The following is a 26,952-nucleotide window of genomic DNA, read 5'->3' as shown; positions in this document are numbered from 1 at the left end:
TCCGTTCTGACACTAGTGTAATTGGGTCTCCACATTGCATGTAGGCTATATGTAGGAGTGTTGATGGTGGAGATGGTGTATGGTGAGACTTTATGCCTACAACCAGAGTTTTTTTTGCAGCAAGTATCGATGCTGACACAGCTGCTATATTTACTGCACTAATAAAGGCCCAGGTATCCAAGCTACACCCTTCACTGGTATCACGCCAATGGAGAACATAAGACTTTCTTAACCAGAGATCTGAAAAAGTGCTCACATGTGGTGATAAAGATGGAAGCGGTGCACCCACCATTACAAGCCCCATACTCAGGCCCATTCAAGTTTATAAAACGTGACAAACATGCAATACAGATACAATATAACATTGAAGCCACAAATTGTGTCACTAGAGTAAAGTAAGCCATCATATCTGCTGATATTGGACACCACCATAGCTAGTGTAGAAAATGAGAAAGCTGCTACTGCGATGTCGAAGTAAAACAGTGGACAGACTGGGCAAGCAACCATGGCTCTGAGAAAAAAGTCAGAAGAAATGATGAAGGCACCAACAACATATACTGGGTTGGGCTGATGGGTGTGGTACAAGTACTCGCTCATTCCGCTCTATGTAGGCTGTGTGGGAAGCACCGACTCCAAAATAATGTGTATTTGGTTGGTCTTTGGACAGCAGGCACATTAACAAATATTATTTACTCTTATAGTAAACTGAGTAGTTTTGACAGTTCCATGGTTTGTCGCTGCTGAGTTGCTGTCAGTTAGTCATGCTTAACAAAACTACATTGAATTGGGAATCTTTGCTTCACTGCTTCAGCGTAAAGTGTAGCGGAAAATACTTTCAAAAGCAACCCGTTCCCCCAGCGTCAGCTCTCTAAAAAATCTTTAACAAATTACCAGCCTCAGCATGGCCCATGTCTTGTAAATTATTATTTTGTTAAGGTATAATCTGTTGACTGAAAATCCATTTTTAATGTAAAAGAATTTTGTGAAAATATGTTAAAATTTGAAATGTGTTATAAGTTTCTGTAATTGTTATGTAATTAAGTGTATGACATTATGTATGGGAGATGAAGTCTATTCCGTTATATATATGATCAACGACAAATATGAACAATGTCCTCATGTTAGAACGTAAAACAAAAATATTTAGATAGCTTAAAAATTGTTGTCTGAAGGTGCAGTGTATTTCAAATTGAGTATTATGTATTCACATACCTGCGCTCTTACAGTTTGAAAGTCCAGAGGCGTCACAGGACTCTTGTTTCCACAAGCAACTTCAATGGCGCCACTCAACGAGCGCCATTTTAGTTGCATGTGTAATGTTCGATATAGGAAATAGAAGTGGTATATCTTCGATCTAGGAACTGTGAGTTTGTATACAAAACCTGATGTGATTGTTTACATAGTGTTGTGGCATTTTGAAGCATTTGCTACGTATTGTTATGATGTGAAGGTTACCTGTTAATAAAGCAAGTCTGTGTTGGGACGTCGTGAAGATGGATAAGACGTCAGATAAGAAAGAAGACAGTTCTGTCAAGTTGAATTATGTCTGTAGGAACATTGTCGACTGCAAACAGGGAACGGTGAGAGCTGTGCGTTTCAATGGTAATGAAAATTCCTTCTTGTATTAGTACACAACTACTGCAGTACAATTCTGAAGTACCACTAAGTGGGATCAAGTGAAGCTACAGTTCTGTAGGAGGACTTCTTGAATTTCTGGCTTTCAATGTCTTATTACGTTTGTGTGGCAATGGAGATATACTGACATTAAGGGAAATGCCCGTTCTGTGTTTTAGTACCACTTTTCGTTCACGTAATATCTACTTCTGTAAAACTCTTATGTCATTTCCGGGACTGCAAGGTAACTTTAGTAGCTGATACAGTAGGTTCTGAAGGCCTTGAATCTGAGCCTACAATATTCGAAGTAAAGACATTTACTAGAGAATCAGTTCACAAACATTAACCGTCTCTGACTAAACAGTGACCATTGATTTCCAATCGGAATACTATGGAAGATAAAAGTTATTAAAAACCTTTGATTATTTACATATTACATCACATTTTTATTGGTCCTTTTGCTCATTTGTTGTACAAGGTATACAATATGATATTGGACAAGTCATTGTGACTTACAGTACACACTTTTAAATCATACAAGAATATTTACGTTGATTTAGGGTTAATATTATCACAACTGAAGGTTCAGATTCCAGGGTGTTTTCCCCGATAGACTGAAATATGCCATTGTAAAACCATTGCATAAAAAGGGGGACACGCCGGATGTCAACAACTACCGCCCAATCTCTCTTCTGACAGCTCTATCAAAAATTTTTGAGAAAGTAATATATTCAAGAGTAGCCTCCCATATTTGTAAAAATAAAGTACTAACAAAATGTCAGTTTGGTTTTCAGAAAGGCTTTTCAACAGAAAAGCTATATACGCTTTCACTGATCAAATATTAAATGCTCTGAATAACCGGACATCACCCATTGGTATTTTTTGTGATCTCTCAAAGGCCTTTGATTGTGTAAATCATGGAATTCTTTTAGATAAGCTAAATCATTATGGTTTGAGTGCGGCAGTGTGCAAATGGTTTAATTCATACTTAACTGGAAGAATCCAGAAAGTTGAAATAAGTGGTTCATGTAATGTTAAAACAACATCTGATTTCTCAAACTGGGGGGCTATCAAGTACGGGGTCCCACAGGGTTCGGTCTTAGGTCCTTTGCTGTTCTTGATATACATGAATGGCTTACCATTCCACATTGATGAAGATGCAAAGTTAGTTCTTTTTGCTGATGATACAAGTATAGTAATAACATCCAAGAACCAAGTGATGTAATTGTAAATGATGTTTTTCTCAAAATTATTAAGTGTTTCTCAGCAAACGGACTCTCTTTAAATTTTGATAAAACACAGTATATACAGTTCCGTACAATAAATGGCACAACTCCAGTAATAAATATAGACTTTGAACAGAAGTCTGTAGCTAAGGTAGAATTTTCAAAATTTTTAGGTGTGTCCATTGATGAGAGGTTAAACTGGACGCAACATATTAATGATCTGCTGAAACGTCTAAGTTCAGCTACGTATGCTATTAGGGTTATTGCAAATTTTGATGATAAGAATCTCAGTAAATTAGCTTACTATGCCTACTTTCATTCACTGCTTTCATATGGCATCATATTCTGGGGTAATTCATCATTGAGTAGAAAAGTATTCTTTGCTCAAAAACGTGTAATCAGAATAATTTTTGGAGCCCACCCACGGTCATCCTGCAGACATCTATTTAAGGATCTAGGGATCCTCACAGTATATATATTCACTTATGAAATTGGTTGTTAATAATCCAACCCAGTTTAAAAGTAATAGCAGTGTGCATAGCTATAACACCAGGAGGAAGGATGATCTTCACTGTGCAAGGTTAAATCTGACTTTGGCGCAGAAAGGGGTAAATTATGCTGCCACAAAAGTCTTTGGTCACCTACCAAACAGCATCAAAAGCCTGACAGATAGCCAACTAACATTTAAAAATAAATTAAAAGAATTTCTAGATGACAACTCCGTCTACTCATTGGCTGAATTTTTAGATATAAATTAAGGGGAAAAAAACAACGTAAACATTAGTGTCATGCAATAGTTTGTGTAATGTAATATCTTGTACAGACATCTTTTATTAACCTGACACGTTCCACATCATTACGAAGTGTAGTATTCATGATCTATGGAACAAGTATTAATCCTGTCTAATCTAATGCATTATATTTCACCTAAGTAATTCAATGTTGTTTTTTTTTAGTATTTGGCAATAATTTTTTATATTTCAAGATATTCATCTATACTATAATAACATATTTGCAATAAATATTTATGGACAGCAGTTTAAAATTTTGAACTGTCTTTTATTTTTTTAATGTTTGTAGGTAGCTTATTGTATAGTCTGTTTCCTGTTTGCAGTGGTCCATTCTGTTTTAGTGTTGTGTGTGCATGTTGAACATGTATGGCCTGCTTTCTCCTTGTGTTATACAGGTGGTACTCTAGTTAGTTGACACAAGATTCTTGCTATTTTCTAAGATTTTCCTTACAAATATGATTACTTGTAAAATGTACAGACATGGTAGTTGAAAGATATGCAGTTTCTTGAATAAGGGCTTGCATGAACTTCTTGATGCAGTATTTTCTATGGCTCTTACAATTCTCTTTTGGCATATAAAACAACTTTTGCCAGCAGATGCATTTCCTCAAAAGATTATGCCGTATTGCGGTAAGGATTCTGCCTGGGTGCTGTAGGCTACACATCTTTTAGTGTCTCTTTCAATGTGCAATCAGAAAGAATTTTGATAGTATAGCAAATGATATTTAATTTATTTGTAATGTATTTTGTATGTTGGACCCCCCATGTTAGATCATCTTGGATCCATATCCCAAGAGATTTTGTAGAGCTTACATTTTCTAGGGTTCTAGTAAACAACTCTACATCTCGTGCTAGTGGATATTTATTTCTCTCTGTGTGTGTATGCATTGTCACTGTTTTTCTGTGTTTATTACTAAGTTGTTTCCAGAGAACCAGTCTGTAGTGTGGATGGTGCAATTTTTAATCTCATGTAGTAATTTTTCTTTGGTCCTTCCTTTTATTATCACATTTGTGCCATCTGCAAATTTTACGTAATTATGGCATGGGCTAGTTGGTTCCAAGTCATTTACAAAGAGTACAAACAGAACTGGTCCTAGAAAGGAGCCTTGTGGTACACCATACACATGATCTGCTTTTCTATGCAGTAGGATTTTATCTTGTTCCCTTCTTGGATAGTATGCTCAACTAATTTCTCTCTGTTTTGGAGATATGATTTTATCCATTCGTAGGCCGGGCCCCTAATACCTACATATTCAAGTTTCTGAAGGAATATGTTGTGATTGATAACATCGAATGCGTGAGGTCTAGAAATATGGCTGAGATATGTGCTTTATTGTCTATTGCATTTAATGCTTCATTTAGGAATGCAAAGATTGCTGTCTCAGTAGATTTAGATTTTCGGAATCCATGTTGAGAATTTGAGAAATAATTATTTTTTTCTGTGAAACTGATTAGTCTTTTATAATAGATTTTTTCAATTATTTTGGAAAACCCAAATAATGGTGAGATAGGCCTGTAGTTTGATACTTCTGTTTTTATCCCTTTCTTGAACAGGGGTTTTATTTTCGCTATCTTCAATTTTTCTGGGAACACCCCTTCTGATAGAGATTAGTTACAGATGTTGAGAATGGCTTGGCTACGAGCGGAGCACATTTCTTCAAGATATAGTCAGGGATATTGTCAGTACCAACAGAGAATTTGGGGTTCAGTTCTTTAATTATATTAAGTATTTCCTTTTCATTGGTGGCCTATAGAAAAATAGATTTGTTATTTATAGTACATCTGGATTGATTTACAGGAGTACACTGTAAATTTCGATTTAAGATCTGATCTCAAATGCTTGGGGACGTGCTACTAAATATGACCTTCGAGTGAGTGATAGCATACTACACTCCTGGAAATTGAAATAAGAACACTGTGAATTCATTGTCCCAGGAAGGGGAAACTTTATTGACACATTCCTGGGGTCAGATACATCACATGATCACACTGACAGAACCACAGGCACATAGACACAGGCAACAGAGCATACACAATGTCGGCACTGGTACAGTGTATATCCACCTTTCGCAGCAATGCAGGCTGCTATTCTCCCATGGAGACGATCGTAGAGATACTGGATGTAGTCCTGTGGAACGGCTTGCCATGCTATATCCACCTGGCGCCTCAGTTGGACCAGCGTTCGTGCTGGACGTGCAGACCGCGTGAGACGACGCTTCATCAAGTCCCAAACATGCTCAATGGGGGACAGATCCGGAGATCTTGCTGGCCAGGGTAGTTGACTTACACCTTCTAGAGCACGTTGGGTGGCACGGGATACATTCGGACGTGCATTGTCCTGTTGGAACAGCAAGTTCCCTTGCCGGTCTAGGAATGGTAGAACGATGGGTTCGATGACGGTTTGGATGTACCGTGCACTATTCAGTGTCCCCTCGACGATCACCAATGGTGTACGGCCAGTGTAGGAGATCGCTCCCCACACCATGATGCCGGGTGTTGGCCCTGTGTGCCTCGGTCGTATGCAGTCCTGATTGTGGCGCTCACCTGCACGGCGCCAAACACGCATACGACCATCATTGGCACCAAGGCAGAAGCGACTCTCATCGCTGAAGACGACACGTCTCCATTCGTCCCTCCATTCACGCCTGTCGCAACACCACTGGAGGCGGGCTGCACGATGTTGGGGCGTGAGCGGAAGACGGCCTAACGGTGTGCGGGACCGTAGCCCAGCTTCATGGAGACGGTTGCGAATGGTCCTCGCCAATACCCCAGGAGCAACAGTGTCCCTAATTTGCTGGGAAGTGGCGGTGCGGTCCCCTACGGCACTGCGTAGGACCCTACGGTCTTGGCGTGCATCCGTGCGCCGCTGCGGTCCGGTCCCAGGTCGACGGGCACGTGCACCTTCCGCCGACCACTGGCGACAACATCGATGTACTGTGGAGACCTCACGCCCCACGTGTTGAGCAATTCGGCGGTACGTTCACCCGGCCTCCCGCATGCCCACTATACGCCCTCGCTCAAAGTCCGTCAACTGCACATACGCTTCACGTCCACGCTGTCGCGGCATGCTACCAGCGTTAAAGACTGCGATGGAGCTCCGTATGCCACGGCAAACTGGCTGACACTGACGGCGGCGGTGCTCAAATGCTGCGCAGCTAGCGCCATTCGACGGCCAACACCGCGGTTCCTGGTGTGTCCGCTGTGCCGTGCGTGTGATCATTGCCTGTACAGCCCTCTCGCAGTGTCCGGAGCAAATATGGTGGGTCTGACACACCGGTGTCAATGTGTTCTTTTTTCCATTTCCAGGAGTGTATTTTTATTTATTGTTACTACAGGTATTAGATGTTATCTAAACTGGTTACAGCTACGACCATTGTTTGTTGGAGAAAGGTTTCAGATAGATCAAAGAGGGGCCTAACATGCAAAATGTATAAGCAGTAAGCTAGATATCACATTTCATAAACATAATTTTTTGCTGCACGGAAAAAAAAATACTGTCAAAAATGTGTACTTTGCTCGGACTGAATTGTTATTGCGATATGGTGTAATTCTGGGGAAAGTCATCTGCCCACAAAACCTGTTTTAGGCCTAATTTCCCAAAAGAAAATAGCAGGAGCCATGGGAAGTGCAACATCCATAAGCGCATGCAGAACTTCATATCCTTTGATTACTTTGCCTACACACCTTGCAAGTAACAGTCATTATCAGGAAAATCTTAAAAAAAATAGCTGTGATCTTTTATCAACAAACCAAACAAATCATTCTTATGACGCATGGAGATAGCAGGAAAAATATAGCAGTGTGTGTGCTGCCCCCCCCCCCCCACACACACACACACGAAACAAAATGAGCCAAATATTTAAAAGGATCAACAGGGGCACAGTAGTGTACAGTACAAATATGCAGCTAGGTTATCATAAGTGAACCATAATGTATGTGACTCTGCAGGTGTATAAAAAGATACTGCTAGTGTACATGATGCAATTGTCATTTATTTTACTGTGACAAAAAATATGAACTGTTTGCAATGACAATGATGGAATACTTTGCTGAGTTATGTGACTTTCTTCCTGTTAGATTTTGCACTGATCACAGGGCAGCAAACCAATTGCCATTTTCATATTCAACAACAAAAAATTATGTACAGACTGCCTCTGCCAACTATGTATCACCAAATGCAGAAATTAGTATGGGTACAGTAACAGCACATGTGAATGCTTGAAGAAACGTTTTTATGACACATGGAGAAAACAGGACATATTTGATCAGTACACACACAGCCTGTAAACAAAATGAGCCATTGCAATAACAAACAAGCTGACAAAAACTGCAGACCAATATCCTTGACATTTGTTTGCTGCAGAATTCTAGAACATATCGTGAGTTTCTAATATAATAAATTTCCTAGAGGCCGAAAAGCTCATGTCTACGAATCAGCACAGTTTTAGAAAGCATTGCTCCTGTGAAATCCAGCTTGCTCTTTTCTCTCGTGATATACTGCAAACTATGAATGAAGGACAACAGGCAGCGTCCATATTTCTAGATTTTCAAAAAGCATTCAACACAGTACCCCATTGCAGACTGTTAATGAAGGTACATGCATACAAATAGGCTTCCATATACTTGACTGGCTCAAAGACATCTTAAGTAATATAGTTCAGTATGTTGTCCTCAACGCCAACTGTTCATTGGAGGCAGGGTAATCAGGAGTGCCCCAGGAAAGTGTGGTAGAACTGTTCCTATTTTCTGTATTCATAAATGATTTGGCAGACAAGGTGGGCAGCAATCTGCAGTTGTTCGCTCATGATGCTGTGGTGTACAGGAAAGTGTCAAAGATAAGTGACTCTACGTTGATAACCTAGACAAAATTTCCATTTGGTTTGATGAATGCCGGGTAGAAAAATGTAATTTGATGCATATAAGTAGGAAAATCCCCTGTCTGACACAGTCATGTTATGAAGTGATATAAAATGGAATGAGGATGTGAAGATTGTGGTAGGGAAGCCAAATGTCGATTTCAGTTTATTGGGAGAATTTTAGGAAAGTATAGTTCACCTGTAAAGGAAACTGCAGATAGGACACTACTGCAACCTATTCTTCAGTACTGCTCAAGTGTTTGGGACCCACACCAGGTCGGATTGAAAGAAGACGTCGAAGCAATTCAGAGGCGATCTGCTATTTCTGTTATTGGTAGGTTCAATCAGTATGCAAGAGTTACGTGTATGCTTCGGGAGCTCAAGTGGGAATCCCTGGAGGAAAGAAGACATTTTATCTTGCAGAGCACTACTGAAAAATTTAGAGAACCAGCCTTTGAAGCTGACTTCAGAACAATCCTACTGCCAACGACATACATTTTGCATAGGGACTATGAAAGATACGAAAAATTAGGGCTCATATAGTCAATTTTCCCGTGCACTATTTGCAAGTGGAACATGAAAAGAAATGACTAATTGTGGTGCAGGGCACCTTCCATCATGCACCATACAGTGGTTTGCGGAGTATGTATGTAGATTTAGATGTACCTGACAACTTCAGAATTATGAAAGATAATTTAGAACTTAAAATAGCAGTCTATAATTACTTGTTACTGTAGTATACATGAATGTTAGAAATCACTAAGATTGACGAATTGCAGTATGTATTGTTTGAGCAGTGGTTGTAGTAAACAATGCAAGCTATCAATATATTCTTCATAGTACAATGGCATATGTTACGTAGATGGCATATGCGATGTTTTGCTTGTAAATTTCATTTGTGTGTTTACAATATATTGTTTAGGGCTTGTGGCATAGATCACGTTCCTTGCATGACCCATAAAGGCCTATTAGAGATGTTGATCCATTGCTGGGGCTATAGCTTCAACTGTGTTATGTACTAGAACCATATAGGTCTCCTGGAGATAGTGAGTTTACTGAAGATCACAGTACGGTCATCAGCACTGGATCAGTTTTTTATTTTCCTACAGTCAACATTATTTGATCAGAATGATTTGCGGTGTAGCAAAAGGTCTTGGTTAGGTTGGAAAGTGATAGTTTGACAAGCAAGTGCTATGACATTTTTTTCTTTTTTAATACCTTGTGTATTCCTTTGTTCATTCATGTCCATGATGGAAACCTCATCTGGTAGTCTCAAGTTTTTATTATAATTGTATAATAATAATAATAACCTCATACATCTAAGCAGACATATTGTGCCAGAGCGACACAAACATCCGGCAGTAGACCCGATTATTCCAGATGTCACCATGAATCCTGCATGGCTGTTCATAAATCCATAAGAGTATGAGGGGGTGGAGATCTCTTCTGAACAGCACATTGCAAGGGATCCCAGATATGCTCAGTAATGTTCATGTCTGGGGAGTGTGGTGGCCAGTGAAAGTGTAAATTCAGAAGATTGTCCCTGGAGCCACTACGTAGCAATTTCGGACTTGGGGCATCGCATTGCTCTGCTGGAATTGCCCATGCCCCACATCATTACAGAACCTCCACCACCTTGAACAGTCCTCTGCTGACATTGAGGTTCCATGGATTCATGAGGTTGTCTCCATACCCGTACACATCCACCCACTCAATACAATTTTAGACAAGACTTGTTCAACTAGGCAACATGTTTCCAGTCATCAACAGTCCAATGTTGATGTTAACAGGCCCAGGCGAGGCGTAAAGCTTTTGTGTCATGTAGTGATCCAGGGTACACAAGTGGGCCTTCAGCTCTGAAAGCCCATATGTTTCATTGAATGGTTCACACGCTGACACTTGTTGATTGCCCAACATTCAAGTCTGCAGCAATTTGTGGTAGGACTGCACTTCTGTCATGTGGGGAGATTTTCTGCAGTAGTCATTGGTCCTATTCTTTGCACGATCTTTTTCCAGCTGCAACAAAGTCAGAGATTTGATGGTTTACTGGATTCCTGATATTCACAGTACACTCGTGAAATGATCATAAAGGAAAATCTTCATTTCATTGCTACCTCGGAGATGCTCTACTCCATAGCTCATGTGCCAACTGCAACACCAAATTCAAACTCACATAAGTATTAATGACCAGTCATTGTAGCAGCAGTAAGCAATCTAACAACTGTGGCAGGCATTTGTTGTCTTACATAGGTGTTGTCAACCGCAGTGCCATATTTTGCCTGTTTACATTTCTCTGTATTTAAATACGCATGCCTATACCAGTTTCTTTAGCACTTCAGTGTATATAAATAGTCTAATAGATAATGTCAAACTCTCCACGAAGCTGTTTGCCGAGAATTTTTTCTATTAGCAAGATTACAATGCCAGAAGACTGTAGCAAAATGCAGGCAGACCTGCAGAAGATCAAGATTGTTGCAAGGAATGGCAATCAATTAAATTAATGTAACATACTGCACATAAATATGCGAAGTGACCCGATACTGTTTGATTATGCTACTGACGATAAACTTCTGGAAACGGTAACAACTGCAAAATACCTGGGAGTAACCTTCCAGTGTGACCTAAAGTAGAATGGCCACATACAACTGTACGAAAGAAAATGTCATGCTGAGGTTCATTGGAAATGTCTTATGGTAATGTAACTCATCCACAAAAGAAGTAGCTTACAAAACACTTTTTTCACCAACACTTTAAGTATTGTTCACCAATCTGTGAACCGTACCAGGTTGGATTAATAGAAGAAATAGAGAAGACTGAATGGAGAGTGGCACATTTCATCTCAGGACCATTCAGTAAGTGCAACAGCATTACAGAGGCATGCGGTGGCCCGGTGTAATGTTTTCGTGGACTTACTTGTTGAAGAATGCTGGTTCTGCTTTCTTGCAGCGCCGATGTCTTCTGCTAGCACCGGATGCTTCTCCGAAGATTTCACTCCTAGGAAGGGGAAATTTTCACTCTCTCTCTTCTTATTTAAAAAATACGCTACTCTTGGAATATCATTCAATGCACCCGAACATATTTATTTCCACTTTGTACACAAAAACAACTAAACTTTATGACGTAAACGCACACATTACCGGGCACCCAAGATCAGTTAATTACACATTTTTGAACACAATTAGTACTTAAGCTTTTATTGTGGCTGACTATCCACGTCCAGTCCACGTACTCTCAAGAGCAGTTCAACGTCTACTAAACAGTCACAACCTCGAGTCACTCCATTTGTTTTTCAACAATACAAAGCTACATTTCTCCTTGCTGCCGGCCACGGAGCTTCCGGGCCGTATGTGTTTATTCTTGGCAGGTCGCGCTGAACATTTGCCAGTGCCAATGAATTTTCTCCCTTCCAGTTTTGCCTGCACAAACAATAAATGGGTGCAGTATCCCATGCTCATCCTTACGCCCTGCTTTAAAATAATGCGTGTTCGAAACGGTTGGAACACAAGTGTCTCCAGACTTTCGTAAAATTCTGGGGGCACTACATATCCCTCCCCTTAGCTCGAACACTCGTTATTTTGCACACAACATATGTTTTAATATTTTTTTTTTGTTAACACTTATCTTGTTACTTTGTACTACATAAAAACATTAGGTACAAAAACTCTCTTCCATCTCTAGTATTTCATTAAGCTGTTGGTAATATCGTTCATAGATATAGTAGTATGATAAACTAATAGTACAACAAGTATTAGCTATTTCCAATAGATTTATCTACTCATGCTTCCAGGATTTGGCCAAAATAAATCCCTCCCCTTAGCCAGTTTCAAAGTTCAGGCGTTATTCTGAGTCGAATCTTTACTTTTTTTTCTTTTTTTTTTTAGAAGCTGTTACAATGATAACCACTGGTTTTCCGGGTCTGAAAAAAATTTGTTGTACTGGGGGTTTTCTCTTTTTTCTATCTCCTCGCGCAGGACTCGTCTTTTCTATTTAAAAAATTTTAGAATTCAAATTTACCAGGCGAAACTTTCCACTACAACCTCAGGTCACTATACCACCCTTCCCTTTGGGTTCCAATCTACGTAAGGGTTGATACTATGAAAACATCTTCTCCCTCATCCTTGGGTAAGTACGCCCCTTCCATTTATACTAAACTATGGTACAGGTCCTACAGGTCCATCCCCTTTTTGGTGCCCCTCTGGGTCTGCCTACCTGCTGCTCTTTCTCTCATTTCATCTATATCAGGTGCGCCCTCCCCATCTTCTCTAACAATGATTCATAGTCTTGCCTCTTTCGTACTCCTCTGCACACTATTTTATTTAAAATTTCCTGGTAAAATTTCTATCTACCTCTCCTTTCCTCCTCCTGAGTCCTTCAGCCTACCTGCTTAAATTCTTCGCTTGTGCTTACAGCTCACTTACATAGCCTTAATAACTAAATATGTTTCGTCCATGGTTATGACTTTATTTCTTTTCTTCGGGCTATTCGGTCTGCACTATCCTATTATTCATCAGAAACTTATTTGACTCTGGCATAATATCTATTTCTTTTTATGTCCATTCATATTACTTTGTACTACTATAGCTATGAATACAGGTGGATATACACTTCGTTCCACCAGCCGGAGTGGCCGTGCGGTTCTGGGCGCTACAGTCTGGAACCGAGCGACCGCTACGGTTGCAGGTTTGAATCCTGCCTTGGGCATGGATGTGCGTGATGTCCTTAGTTTAGTTAGGTTTAATTAGTTCTAAGTTCTAGGCGACTGATGACCTCAGAAGTTGAGTCGCATAGTGCTCAGAGCCATTTGAACCAACACTTCGTTCCCCCCTTGTTCCTTTAGATTATTTGACTCGATACCTCTGGCTTAATATCTATTTCTTTTTATCTCCATTCATATTACTTTGTACTACTATAGCTATGAACACAGGTGGATATACACTTTGTGCCCCCTTGTTCCTTTAGCTTATTTGACTCGATACCTCAGGCTTAATATCTATTACTTTGAGATATGCAACCGTCATTACTTAGCACATGTGCTAGAACCCTTCCTGAGCACTACCTCCCCCCTTATCTGTGACGGTTGTTACATCTCCCTGTGTATTACTTGTCTTCGTCTTTGTATTTAATTGTTTGGGTGTGGAAGTGTGATCGTGCGTCCTGATTCTTCGGCCTACTAAGGCTCTTAGTTGAAGATTTTTAGAAATCACGGAAAAGAGAAGGACTTCAGCGATAGAAGTATATGAATGTGGACAGAGGGAAAGATAGATTGGTACTCTTAAGAGAAGTAAGAAAGAAAATAAAAGAATTGGTTGCTAAGATCGAAGAAAGAAAGAAGACAGCCCCAAAGACAGGAAACCCTTCCCACCCCCCTTCCCCAGGATCACCACTTCACCGGTACTTAAGTGAGAAGCCGGAGGACGTATAATGTTCGGCGTCTCCTGCAGAACGGACATTCTCACCGTCGCCTTTGAAGTCCCCGAAGAAAAGATCTTAGCAACTCCCGTGGAACAGCAAATGATGAAGAACCAGTCACACTTGTTTGCGAGGGTTGTATGAAGGGCGTGGTGTGTAGGTCGTGTCTGTGCCTATGCTACCCACCCCTTTCAAAATTAGATATAAATCCTCCCCAATCACATCACACTTTACAAAAAATATAAAACATTCTATAAAAATAGAAATTATATACACTATAATCAAATAGTTATTCAGGTAGTCACTTCACTTTATATTTCATACACATGTTCAGTTTATGTCATCTAGGTATCATTCTTCCGAAACAGTACCATCATATTATATCTCCTGTTAGAATGTTACCCTGTTAGTTTTATCTCATGCTTAGAGGTTGCTGTTTATTGTGACTCCTTAAATTAGTCATAATCGGTCTCTTTTAATACTAATATGATAGGAGAGCTTAAGGGCTATAAATAGATTACAGGATAGTCGAAGATTTTAAGGGAGTTCGGTGTAGGAAAACTAATGTGGAAGCAACACCGAACCCAACTTGGGAACCGGCAGACGTCAGTCCGCCCGTCAGCATCCCTGGGGGTTTTGTACATATCGTTTTATATCCTTAACATTATACATTCCCTTTTCCTCTCCCATCACAGGATCTACTAAATATAGGGTTTTTTGGTGTACTATTGATTGAATATGATAAGGTCCTACGTATTTCAGAAAAAATTTGTGTTTCTTTTTTCGGTGTTGAACTTCGAAGGTCTGAGATCAACTTCTCTTGTGCACTTGAAGACCAATATTTTTCCTTAAACTTTCTCTGAAAATCTTCCCAGGATGTGAAGTTTTCAATGTTTACTGTGCCCCATTCTGAAGCTTCACCCTCCAAATAACCTACCGCAAATTCTGTTTCTTAGCATCCTCTCAACTTTTAGGTATGGCTTGGTTAAACCGTTTTAAAAAATGGGTGGGGTGTACCTCAGGAGCAGCGCCAGGCGGGCGTGGACTGCGAACGGAACGCTCGACACAGGACGGGCCTCAGAGAGCTGCCACAGATGGTGACCAAGTCGGGTGTGGACATCCGTGAGAGCACCAGGGAAGTGCCAAAACCCCAGGAGCAGCACTAGGCGGGTGCGGACCACGAACGGAACGCCCGACACGGGACGGGCCTCAGAGAGCTGCCACAGATGGCGACCAAGTCGGGCGCAGAGGTCTGAGGGAGCACCGGGGAAGAGACAACACCTTACAAGCAGCGCCAGGCGGGCACGGACGGCAAAGAGAGCACCCAGCGCCCTCTGGGCATAAATACTGGACAAGATCCTCCAAGACGGCAGTCTCAGGTAGCACCTGAAGAAGGCAACGAGTTACATGGACAAAATATTGTGCCAGAGTGACACAAACATCCGACAGTAGACCCGATTATTCCACATGTTAAGATCTTGCTGGGAAAGCCTGAAGAGTTACAGGATTCATGGTGTCAGTTCTCTCCAGCACTACTTCAGACACCCCCTCCAGCACTACTTCAGACATCAGTTGAGTACATGACATGTCATGTTGCGGCACTTCTGCGTGCTCGCCGGGGCCCTACACGATTTTAGGCAGGTGTACCAGTTTCTTTGGCTCTTCAGTGTAGATTTTTAACAGTAATGACCGTGGAAAATGGCCTGTATAGTTGAATGAGATAATTTCTTTTGGGGAATTTAGTTGTAGGCATGGTTTTAATTGTTTGTTGCAGATTTGGCAGTACAGGGCGTTTTATGCATGACTGTTATGAAATAAAAACGAATGTTATCTTAAATATTATGTATGAGGGGGGATCTAAAAATAACCAAACTTTCTGTAAAATATGTAGTTTATTTTAGGAAGCATCTTTTAAATCATCCTCTGCATTACCTGTCAGTGCAGTTGTGACATGGCATTTTACGTTGGCGACGTTGGCAAAATACTTTCCTTGCAGGCCCCTTTTTATCACAGGGTACTGGAAGAAGTATGAGGGCACTAAATCTGGTGAATAGGGCACTTATGTCAAGTAGTTGTCTTCATTGAGACCAAAAACTGACAAACACCTGAGAGCTTGTGTGTGTGTGTGTGTGTGTGTGTGTGTGTGTGTGTGTGAGAGAGAGAGAGAGAGAGAGAGATGTCTCAGTGCAAGCTGCATTAAGGTAAAACTGCAAATGGTAATCAAATCAGTTGTGACTCTTTAGACCTACCCATGCTATTTTGATAACTGTGGTAATTATAGAGTTGGTACATGCAAACAGAGTCCCGACCAGAGATGGGAGGGACTCTCTTTATTTGATCAAAACCAGTCGATCGGCTTGTCCAGTCTGTTTGCTTCCGTGACTGTGAATAACTGGGCTGATTGCACCGTCTCTGTACCAATAACACATCTTTCAGATGTCTGGCTTATCAACTATCAATGGTAGGTTCAGTGCCTATCATAGTTGTATTGGGGAATCAGGGTTCAATTCTGGAGAACGTGCCTGAGAAGTGGCTACTACATCCAAGACAGGCAGCAAGTGCCTAAATTACCCACTCCCGGCACAGGGAGGTAGTGATGAAAAATAACGGTATGAGACTTGTGCGAGGCCCCATAATTGAAATGAGTACACTCTAAATCCTCTGATGAGTCTCTATTGGAAGGCAAGTCAGGTGCCAGCAGCTGCAGTAATTCCAGCTCTAATATCGTGAATTTAAGTTGTTCTGGTTAAAAAACTTTTAGTTGGATTTGTGTCCCACATTGTTAGTTCATTGCCCATAGGTGTTTAACTTGCGTGTATCGTGGGACGTCCTGCCAGTGGGATGAGCCAAAGGCATGCAGTTGCCTCATGCATGCCCGTGTGCCCCGAGGCGGACCCCTTTGAAAACCTAGCACGGTGCTCTTTATTGAGTGTTGAGGTGGGCCGGAACATTTACTTTGAACAAATTAGGGTGGTTAAAGCAATGAGCCCAACTGAATACTTTGTGCATGGAATGATGAAATAGGATCTTGGTTCTATTATACTGACTTTCGGAACCCAAAGTAATGATTTATCGGGACAGGCGGGGTCATTCGTATTGCGACGCTCAGCCTTTCCAAAACCTCCAAATGAAATTGTTACTTTACTGCTTGCTTTTTGGGGATGAAATCATAGCGTATGATGCCTTTGATGTAAGAGAGAGAGAGAGAGAGATCAGCATTAATTTACATTCAGTTTCACCTGATGAGATTCTTTTGGACAAGGCAAGCATGCGACTTTTGTGGACTTGCCTGTTGTTTACTTTCTGTATTGTGACTCGTAGCCTATGACGATTTTGTTGAAACAACTAGGATCACCTTTGAATGGGTCTTACATTTCACGAAAAAGCTTAAATGCACAAATCCCTTTGACCCCCATTGGGAAGCTTGGACACGAACTTAGCTACCACTCTTTGCGTTACCAAATCAACATTCAGTATCTGCTGAATTGTGCTCCAGGATAACCCTGACAAGCCTCTAAGTTCGTTGATCATTCAGCATTGAACTACTGATGAGATTACAGATTTTGCTGAAGTGCTCTTCGATTCAAGCATTTGAATGAAAACTGGAACAGTGCTGATTTCCAATGGCGATTTCCTCCTTTTTAATTAGAAAAAGCTATTTATAGACTTGAGTTTTACTAAGAGTGCATTCTTTGTATGCTTTTTGTACCAATACAGTTTCCGCTGCGTATTTTCCGGGGAAAAAACAAAGCTTCACGATGAGACATTATTTGTGAGAGTCAGTTATTTCTTCATATTGTGAATGCACTGCAGACATACACAAAGAGCTGCCACAAAAACCACACTTGTCATCGGGTGCCATCGCTGGGCAGACTGACTCAGAAGAGGTCCTACAACAGCTCCCAAGCAGTACAACATGGTACTATGAGTAGATCATGTACAGTTTATGATTCTGGTTACTTTTGGGTCCTTCCTCATAATATTGAGCCATTATTGACAATCATGTATGCAGATTAAGTAGAAGTGCTGAATAGTTACTAAATCTTGTGTTTTGGAACTTTTTCAGTTGATGGTTCCTACTGCTTGACATGTGGTGCAGATCGTACTTTAAAACTGTGGAACCCCCACAGGTCACTACTACTGAAGACATATTTGGGACACGGAGGGGAGGTCTATGATGCAGCAGGGTCTTGTGACAACAGGTATTGCTGTGCTGTAAACGACTGCTTAAAATGTAGAAATAGGAATGTATGAGTTGTTTGACTAAGATATCTTTCAAACATCAATGATATATACAGGATGAAATTGTAGTACAGCTGAATGTGCAGTGCCAGTGACTGAAACTTTTGATGAAGAAAATTGTAGAAAAGTGCTGTGAGCTGCTACAACATCATTGATTTACTCATTAATGTAATAAAATAAGCAACAGCTTGTCAACTGGTTTAAATCCTTGTTAATTTGCTCCGTTTTTTTCCAGTGTATTTGTTACATTTTTACTTTTATTGTAATTTATGTTCAGATTAACTTTCATACTTGCTGTATTAAGGTCCTCCATTTATTGTTATTGATTTTTACCTGAACTGGGGACTAACTGTACAATGCTATCAACAAAATCAAGGTGGTTGAGCTATGTTCCATTAACCCACTTTTCTTGTTTGTTTTCCCAGTTTGAGGATCTAAAATCTTCCTCTTGAGCTCTTGAGCATAGTTTTGTCTGGCTCTTCCTGTAATACTGGTGTTCCCACTATTCTGATGATGTCAGTAATGGCTCGGTAACACTCCCTTCATCCCATTGTAATGGCATATTGTGTTACATCTCGTAGAAAGTCATCAATCCATTCACAAATCTGGTCTGTTCTGTGATCAGCAGAATCATCTGGTAGGGAGCTAGAAATGTAGATCAAGAGACTTTGCTAAAGTCTACACAAGAACATAAGCTTAAATTAAGCAATACATTCAGTATCTTATCAATTGCTGATAATACGGATAAAACAAATTAAGGAGTAAAGGCAACAATTCACCTAGTAGTTGAGGTACTGAGTCGTCCTAAACAATATTGATAACATTTCTAGCTTTCAAACAAATACCTTGTCATGTTCCTCTTCCAGCCCACTCCTCTTCATCACTGTGCACTGCACACGACTCCCAGTGGGTGCAGCCGGAGGGAACCACTGGCTCCACATTCCAGTCGCATGTGCCTGCTGTGTCTGACTCCTAGCCATTAGCCACCCTTCTGACCAACCATGTCTCTCACTCCTGCCACCTTTCTCTTCCTCACCGGTCCTCCTGCATATTGTAGTCAACTGGGACAATGTAACCGTGTATGTGTGTACTTGTAGCTCATACGCAAATGATTAGCATTTCAGGACAACCCTGCAATGTTGGTAGATATAACGCCCACTGCATGTGCACTGTCCACAGGTTCATACTTGAAAAGTCACAGAACGAGTAACAGCTGTCAGAGTGGAGGTACTGTCGGAGGTTGGTACACTCGGTATGGACAGATGTATCTATAGAGGCATGCGAGAGGTGGAGAGCGACATCAAGGAAGGTAGCTTGATGAGTTAAGAAGCACCTGGTGAAACGAATTTGGGAATAGCTGTTGGGGTTGTAGAGGAAAGAGCGAAGTTTGTTCATGCCGTGAGTCCAGGTCATGAAAATGCCATCAATGAATCTGAACCAGATGAGAGGTTTTCGGTGTAGATTGGTTAGGAAAGATTCCTCCAGATGGCCCATAAATAAATTGGCATAGCATGGTGCCATGCAAGTAATCAAGACGGTACCATGAATTTGTTTGTGGGTTTGGTCTTCTGCTCTCACCACTCCCCCTCTCAAGTCTCGCCTCTCTCTCTGTCTCGCTCCCCCTCTCCTCCTCTCCCTCCCTCCCTTCCTCTCTCTCCCCCTCCCTTTCCTCCCAATCTCTCCTGTCTTTTCAACCTCTTTCCCTTTTTCCCTTCTCTCTCACTTCCCATTCTATGTCTTCATCTTCACCTTTTTCCTCCTTCCTTCTCCCCCCCCTCCCCCCTCAGTTTTTCCCCTTGAGTCCCACCCCCTCTCCCTGCACCTCTTTTTGCTGTACCTTCTGCACTCTTTTCACCCTGTTGTGCCGCCACAGGGTCACCTGTCCAAAGACCTGCTTTTACCCTCTCCTTGCATCCTCCCCTGCCCCCTCCCCACCTCCATCCGCTAAGCCAACTGCTTTCAATAACTGAGTATCAGTAAATGGTCTTGCTGTGGTCACAGGCGTGTGCATTTGGGCTTCTGTGTGGTTGTGTATGTGAATGTGTGTGCTTTTGCTAGAAAAAGAGCAAGTGCTTGAAAGCTAGTGTGTATGCTGTTTCCTGTTACACATTTCTGTGCTCCATATATTGCTCTGCTGTAGGTGAGTGGTTGCCTTTCCTTCATTTTACATATACTTAATTGCTAGTTGTTTGTAAGACATTCATCATATGCTGTACTGTAGAAGGAGAAATGTCTACCATCCTATGTTGGAATTTGACACCGAGACTGCAGTTCATCATTTTGTAAAATTGCTGCTTGTGTTGATTGCACTGGAATCAGTGGGTTCAGAGGGACGCTATTGAACCCTATGCCAGATCTCATTGGGCCTGTGAAACTATTACCCACGAGGCTAGACATATCGTTAGATTGGCCAGGCAGGTTTGAACACCCACATCACATACCGTGGGTGAGGTAATTGGCTTGTTAGCCAAATGACAACTATCATCATGGACAGTGTGACAACCTCTGATGCACCACAGATTATCAGCATGGTAACCATTGTTCTGACTTCTCTTCTAACAACAGACGAGGTTGACATTGGTGTGGCCAACAGCACTGGCGACGGAGTGTCACCACATCATCCATGCAGACAAGTCCTGGTTCTACATTCAGCATCATGATGGACGTATCTGTGTGTGGAGGCTCCTAGGACAGAGATCAGCAAAACACAGCTTGCGAGCCACATACAGCTGTATGTCCCCGGAAGTGCGGCATCCGAACACTCGCATGCATTTCCAGTAAAATAAAATGTCAGTGCGTATCACCGAGTCGTATCTCTGCCTCATGTACTGTAACAGAATTAAATTTTTATTCATTTAGTTTTGACATTGGTAACTTTGAAATGTCATTGCTGGATTTAAAAAGCAGAGAATTATGGAAGCCATATTTGAACGTCTTTTTGCTGATATAGAAATATTGGAGAAAATCAAATGTGAACTTGGTTCACGGCACAAATGGTCTGCTTTTAAAGACCTGGAGAAGGAAGGTATATTGATTTTTAATGTGATGAGTAGTATTCGCTGCTCATATAATCAGCTGAAAAAAAAAAAAAAAAACAAGCATTTGCGTTTCCTTTCTTATACGGGTCTATATATTCATGTGAACAATCATTTTCAAGTATGAACATCTTCAAGAGTAAATAGAGAAGCCATCTTATTAGTGAGAATGCACAGTCATGCCAAAATTGAGAAGAATCATCATAATGTCCTCCTCGCCGTGTCTGGTGGCAGCGACTCTGTCAATTGTTTAGACCGTATTGTGGCGGGCTCGGATGTGGCTTGCAAAACCAAGCTTTGCTTTGAAGATCTGGTTGTACGAAGTGCAATACAGTTGCCCAGTGGAGTTATACATATAGATGTAATTATGCTTGGGCTTTGATGTGCGGAGATTTTGTTTATCATCCAGGTTCTTTAGGCGGATATGCTCGAATTGTTCCACACACTTGTGTACAGTTGAGCGCCACTCTTGATTGGTGCAGTGCAAGCTCCTCCCAACGTTTGCTCAGAGTGCCACAGGCTGTGAGGTGGCGTTTGACGGTGTCTTTATATTGCAGGTGTTGGCCACCTTGCCGCCGCTTTCCACACGAGAACTCTAAGTAGAACACCGCTTTGGTAAGTCTACTGTCGTCCATGTGTATGATATGGCCACTCCATCTCACTTGGTGTTTCATTAAGAGAGCTGCAATGCCAGGCAGTTTCACGCGACGCAGAATCTCCGTTTTTGGAACACGATCTTCCCATTTCATGTGGAGAACTGATCTCAGACAGCGAAGATGAAAGGTGTCTAGCCCCCTAATGTCAGCTTTATAACAGCACCAGGTTTCTGAGGTGTAAAGTTGGTAATATTATTGCTTTGTAGACCGCAAGAATAACATCCTATTGGAGGAGGCTGGGGCTGGGAGGTGAGGGATAGCAGGGTAGGGGTGGGTGCAGTAAAGCGCTGCTGTGGTAGCATACAGGAATGAGGTGGGGAGAGGGTGGGCAGCTAAGTGCAGTTAGGGAGGTTAGGTGGAGGACAAGGGAGGGGGGGCAGGGGGGTTACAGCAGAAAAGGAGAGAACAGGAAAAAGAATGCATAGGTGGAATAGAGGGGTGTGTGTAGTGCTGGAATGAAAACAGGGAAGAGGACAGATGGATAAATGACAATGACTAATGGAGGTCGAGGCCAGGAGGGTCACAGGAATGCAGGATGTATTGTAGGGAGAGTTCCAACCTGCACAGTTCAGAAAAACTGGTGTTGCTGGGAAAGATCCAGATGGCACTGGCTGCGAAGCAGTCATTGGAATGAAGAATGCCATGTCGGGCACCGTGCTCTATAACTGGGAGGTCCAGCTGTTTCTTGGCCACAGTTTGTTGGTGGCCTTTCATGTGGACAGGGAGCATGTTGCTTGTCATGCCCACATAGAATGCAGAATGGCGGTTGCAGTTTAGTTTATAGATCATATGACTGGTTTCACACATAACCTTGCCTTTGATGGGGTAGGTGATGCTTGTGACTGGACTATAGTACAACATCTGTTGTAGACATACCCAGGATGGAATGTAACAATATTATGAGAAGGAAAGTTGCTACTTATCATATACCAGAGACGCTGAGTCGCAGATAGACACAACAAAAAGACTCTCACAATTAAAGCTTTCGGCCATTAAGGCCTTCGTCAGCAATAGACTAATACACACACACACACACACACACACACACACACACAACTGCAGTCTCAGGCAACTGAAACCACACTGCGAGCAGCAGCACCAGTGCATGATGGGAGTGACGACTGGGTGGGGGTTAAGGAGGAGGCTGGGATGGGGAGGAGAGGGATAGTACTGTGGCTGTGGCAGACAGTGAAGTGCTGCAGGTTAGACAGAGGGCAGGGGATAGGTGGGGAGGGGGGCAAGTAGCGGAAAAGAAGTGGAATAAAAAGACTGGGTGTGCTGTCGGAATGATGCTGGAATGGGAACAGATAAGGGGCTGGTGGGTGAGAACAGTGAGTATCGAAGGTTGAGGCCAGGAGTGCTACAGAAATGTAGGATGTGTTGCAGGGAAAGTTCCCACCTGCGTAATTCAAAAAGCTGGTGTTGGTGGGAAGGATCCATATGGCACAGGCTGTGAAGCAGTCATTGAAATAAAGGGTATTGTGTTTGGCAGTGTGTTCAGCAACTGGGTGGTCCACTTGTTTCTTGGCCACAGTGGCCATTCATGCGGACAGACAGCTTGTTGGTTGTCATGCCTACATAGAATGCAGCACAGTGGTTGCAACTTAGGTTGTAGAACACGACTGGTTTCACAGATAGTCCTGCCTTTGATCAGTTAGGTGATGTTAGTGACTGGACTGGAGTAGGCGGTGGTAGGAGGATGTATGGGACAGGTGTTGAATCTAGGTCTATTACAGAGGTATGAGCCATGAGGTAAGGGATTGGGAGCAGGTGTTGTGTAAGGATGGACAAGTATATTGTGTAGGATCGGTGGACAGTGGAATACCACTGCGGGAGGGCTGAAAAGGATAGTGAGCAGGACATTTCTCGTATCAGAGCATGACGAGAGGTAGTCGAAACCCTGACAGAGAATGTAATTCAGTCCTGGGTGGTACTGAGTTACGAGGGGAATGCTCCTCTGTGGCTGGACGGTGGGACTTTGGAAGGTGGTGGGAGACTGGAAAGACAAGGCACGGGAGATTTGCTTTTGTACAACCTTGGAAGGATAATTACAGTCAGTGAAGACTTCAGTGAGACCCTCAGTATATTTTGAGAGGGACTGCTCATCACTGCAGATGACCACGGGTGGCTAGGATGTGTACAGAAGGGACTTCTTGGTGTGGAATGGGTGGCAGTTGTCAAAGTTGGGGTATTGCTGGTAGTAAGTAGGTTTGATACAGTCGGAGGTACTTATGTAGCCATTTCTGAGGCGGAGGTCAACATCTAGGAAGGTGGCTTGTTGGGTTGGGTAGGACCAGGTGACGCAAATGGGGAAGAAACTGTTGAGGTTGTGGAGGAATGCGGATAGGGTGTCCTCACCTTTGATCCAGATAGCAAAGATTTCATTAATGACTCTGATGCTGATAGTGGTCCTGAAGTGCCAGAGAGGTTACATTTTTCATCATTTCCAAGACACACTCCTGTGGGTCAAACAAGCCTGTGATCGTTCATGCTGCTCTTCTATATACACATTGAGTCTTTGCTTCTCATCCCACCTGGTAAGTGTCCCCAACCTTTGGTTCTGGGCGACTTTCCCTAAATCTGTCCCTTTTCCTAGACCTCTCTAGTTCTTCACCCCTCTTCCTTCCCCTTTAACTCATCTGTCCGAAGAAGGAGCCACTGGCACCAAAAGCTTGCCTAATTGTAACCATCTTTTATGTGTGTGTTCTCCTGCTGTTCAGTGAGTAGATTTTTTATCCATCCAATTAAATTATATATACATTCAATATCTCCCATTAGTTATTTCTTTTGAGTCCTATACACTTAAGCAATAATCAGAGATGAGCCACATGAGTGTTTTGCAGGGCGTTTCCTTTGTAGACTGTCTACATTTTCCGAGTATGCTACCAGTGTACTGAAGTTGGCTGACTGATATGCATACAAATTAGTCTGTGTAGTCATTGCATTTTATATGCCAACAGACTTACACAGTCAGGTATTTGTACGAGTAAAATGATTCCATTTGCTAGATCATTAATGTACAACATGAACAGCGGCATCTCTACTGGCTTCCCTGGGACAGGATTGAAGTTACTTCTACATCTGTAGCTGATGATTTTTGTATTGTGAGCATTAGGCCGTGGTCCAAGACAGAGAATTCTCTGCCTAACAGTTTGATTTCCAATGCTGGAGACATCAGTGGAGTCTATAATGATTCAAAAAGTAATTACAATCTCGAATAAGCTCAAGAAGCCGAACTGTTTATACATATCCAACCAAGGGTCTGTTCATGACGTCATCTTACTGCTGCCTAAGATTGCAAATCTGCGCCAACATGTGTCCTGGAGCCTGTAGGGGGAATAGTTGGTGCTGCTTGCTTTGTTTAGCATTAAGGCGAACAACTTGTCTACTTTAAATCTTTCTTCTATTCTATTAAAGCTATTTTTGTCCTTTTGAATTTAATTGGCCTCTGTTCATCCTAGTATAGTAATGGTTGTATCTAATTCTTGGTAAATCAGTAGCATCAGAGAAGTGAATTTGGTGGTTCCCTGGTCCACTGCATACTTGTCTTGGGAGCTTGCATTGTGTGATTATTTCTATTTGTGTCAATGACTCAACAATGAAGATAATTTGCTGTCCCCCTTCTCTCAGTCAATCCTAAATTCAATCACATTTTTTAATATCCCATATAATTATAATTTCATTGATAAGTGTCGGTGTGATACTGAGTCAAATGCCATTTTCATACTGTCGAAGTAGTTATTCGGAATTCCCTCGTTTTACTTGCAGTCAGCTGTGCTCTGGAGGTGGTGATCGCATCGTGGTGCTGTGGGATGTGGCAACAGGAAGGCCCCTCCGACGTCTCCGTGGACACGCAGGTCGCATCAACTGTATCCGCTTCAATGAGGAATCCAGTATCATCGTCTCTGGATCACAGGTAAGGAAATGTTGCAACTGTGGCCTGCTGATAAGCGCCTTTTCAGAGGTGCAGTGAAATTAATAATTATCAAGACATGATTAAAAAAAAAGTATAAGTTTCAGTTATTGTGGTTATTATGGGTCGTAGTGGCCGTTAACTGAAGGCAGATGCTGACAGGTGTATTACCAATATATCAGTTTAATAACTTCGACCTACCGAGTGTAGACTGGGACGTTCGTGAGTTCATTGCAGGTGGTACTTTTGAACACATTTTATGAAAGCAGTCTTGAGCAGCTAATTTGACAGCCCACACACAATGGAAACAATGTAGACTTTGTAGCTACAAATGGGCCTGACCTTATGGATAGTATCAGTACAGAGATATGGATTAATGATCAGGATCTCATCATAGTGATGATGGTGTCTAAAGTTAATATACCCATCGAGAAGTTTAGGAGAGTACTTTTGCTGGAAAGGGCAGATAAAACAGTTGTTAGCATCCCACTTAGACAATGAATGGACATTGTGTAGTTCTAATATGATGGATGTAGAGGAACTATGTGAAAAGTTTGAACTGATTGTAATCACGGTGTGAAGAAGTATGTGCTGAGTAAGTGGATTAATAATGGGAAGGACCCACTGTAGTTTAATAACAAATTTGAAGAATACTGAAGAAACGAGGATTGTTACACTCTCAGTTCAAAAGAGGGCTCCCAAATTTGCTAGTCTACAAGAAGATTCTATTCCTCATGGAACAGAACAGCTACCACCATCATACCTTAGCAAAAGATCTCACAGAGAACTTGAGGAAGTTTTGGTCCTATGTAAAATTACTTAGCGGGTCAAATCCTTCTATCCCGTCACTCATTGACTAGTCTGGTGTGGCAGTAGAAGATCACAAGAGAAAAGCATAAATTTTAAATTTGATATTGGAGAAAAAAAAAATCATTCACACAGGAGAATCATTTGAGAGTCGCACAGACTCCCACATGTTGGACATGCTAATAGACATCCCTCGCATATACTAGCAACTGAAGGAATGGGAAAAAAAAGTCAACAGGTTTGGATGGAATCCCAGTTCACTTTTACAGAGTAATTTACTGTATTGACCCCTTACTTACCTAGCATTTGTTGCAAATGTGTAGTCCAGCACAAAGTCCCAAGCATCTGGAAAAAAGTGTTGGTGACTATTGTACATAAAGAGGCTAAAAGAATGATCCCCAAA

General features: G+C 41.8%; 1 protein-coding gene across 1 annotated transcript in view; it reads left to right on the top strand.

The window, feature by feature from the left end:
- Positions 1-1,376: 1,376 nt before the first annotated feature.
- The window catches only part of LOC124717188 (WD repeat domain-containing protein 83), a 51,408-nt gene continuing 25,832 nt past the window's right edge, over positions 1,377-26,952 (top strand). The window contains exons 1-3 of the mRNA XM_047243964.1: positions 1,377-1,602; positions 17,963-18,098; positions 25,598-25,745. Of these exons, the coding sequence (XP_047099920.1) occupies positions 1,494-1,602; positions 17,963-18,098; positions 25,598-25,745 (393 nt within the window). The 5' untranslated portion in view covers positions 1,377-1,493. The remainder of the gene's footprint in view (positions 1,603-17,962; positions 18,099-25,597; positions 25,746-26,952) is intronic.

The sequence above is a fragment of the Schistocerca piceifrons genome, chromosome 9 (assembly GCF_021461385.2).
Source record: "Schistocerca piceifrons isolate TAMUIC-IGC-003096 chromosome 9, iqSchPice1.1, whole genome shotgun sequence".
NCBI classification, from domain to species: domain Eukaryota; kingdom Metazoa; phylum Arthropoda; class Insecta; order Orthoptera; family Acrididae; genus Schistocerca; species Schistocerca piceifrons.
This window is presented reverse-complemented; position numbering and strand designations above follow the sequence as displayed.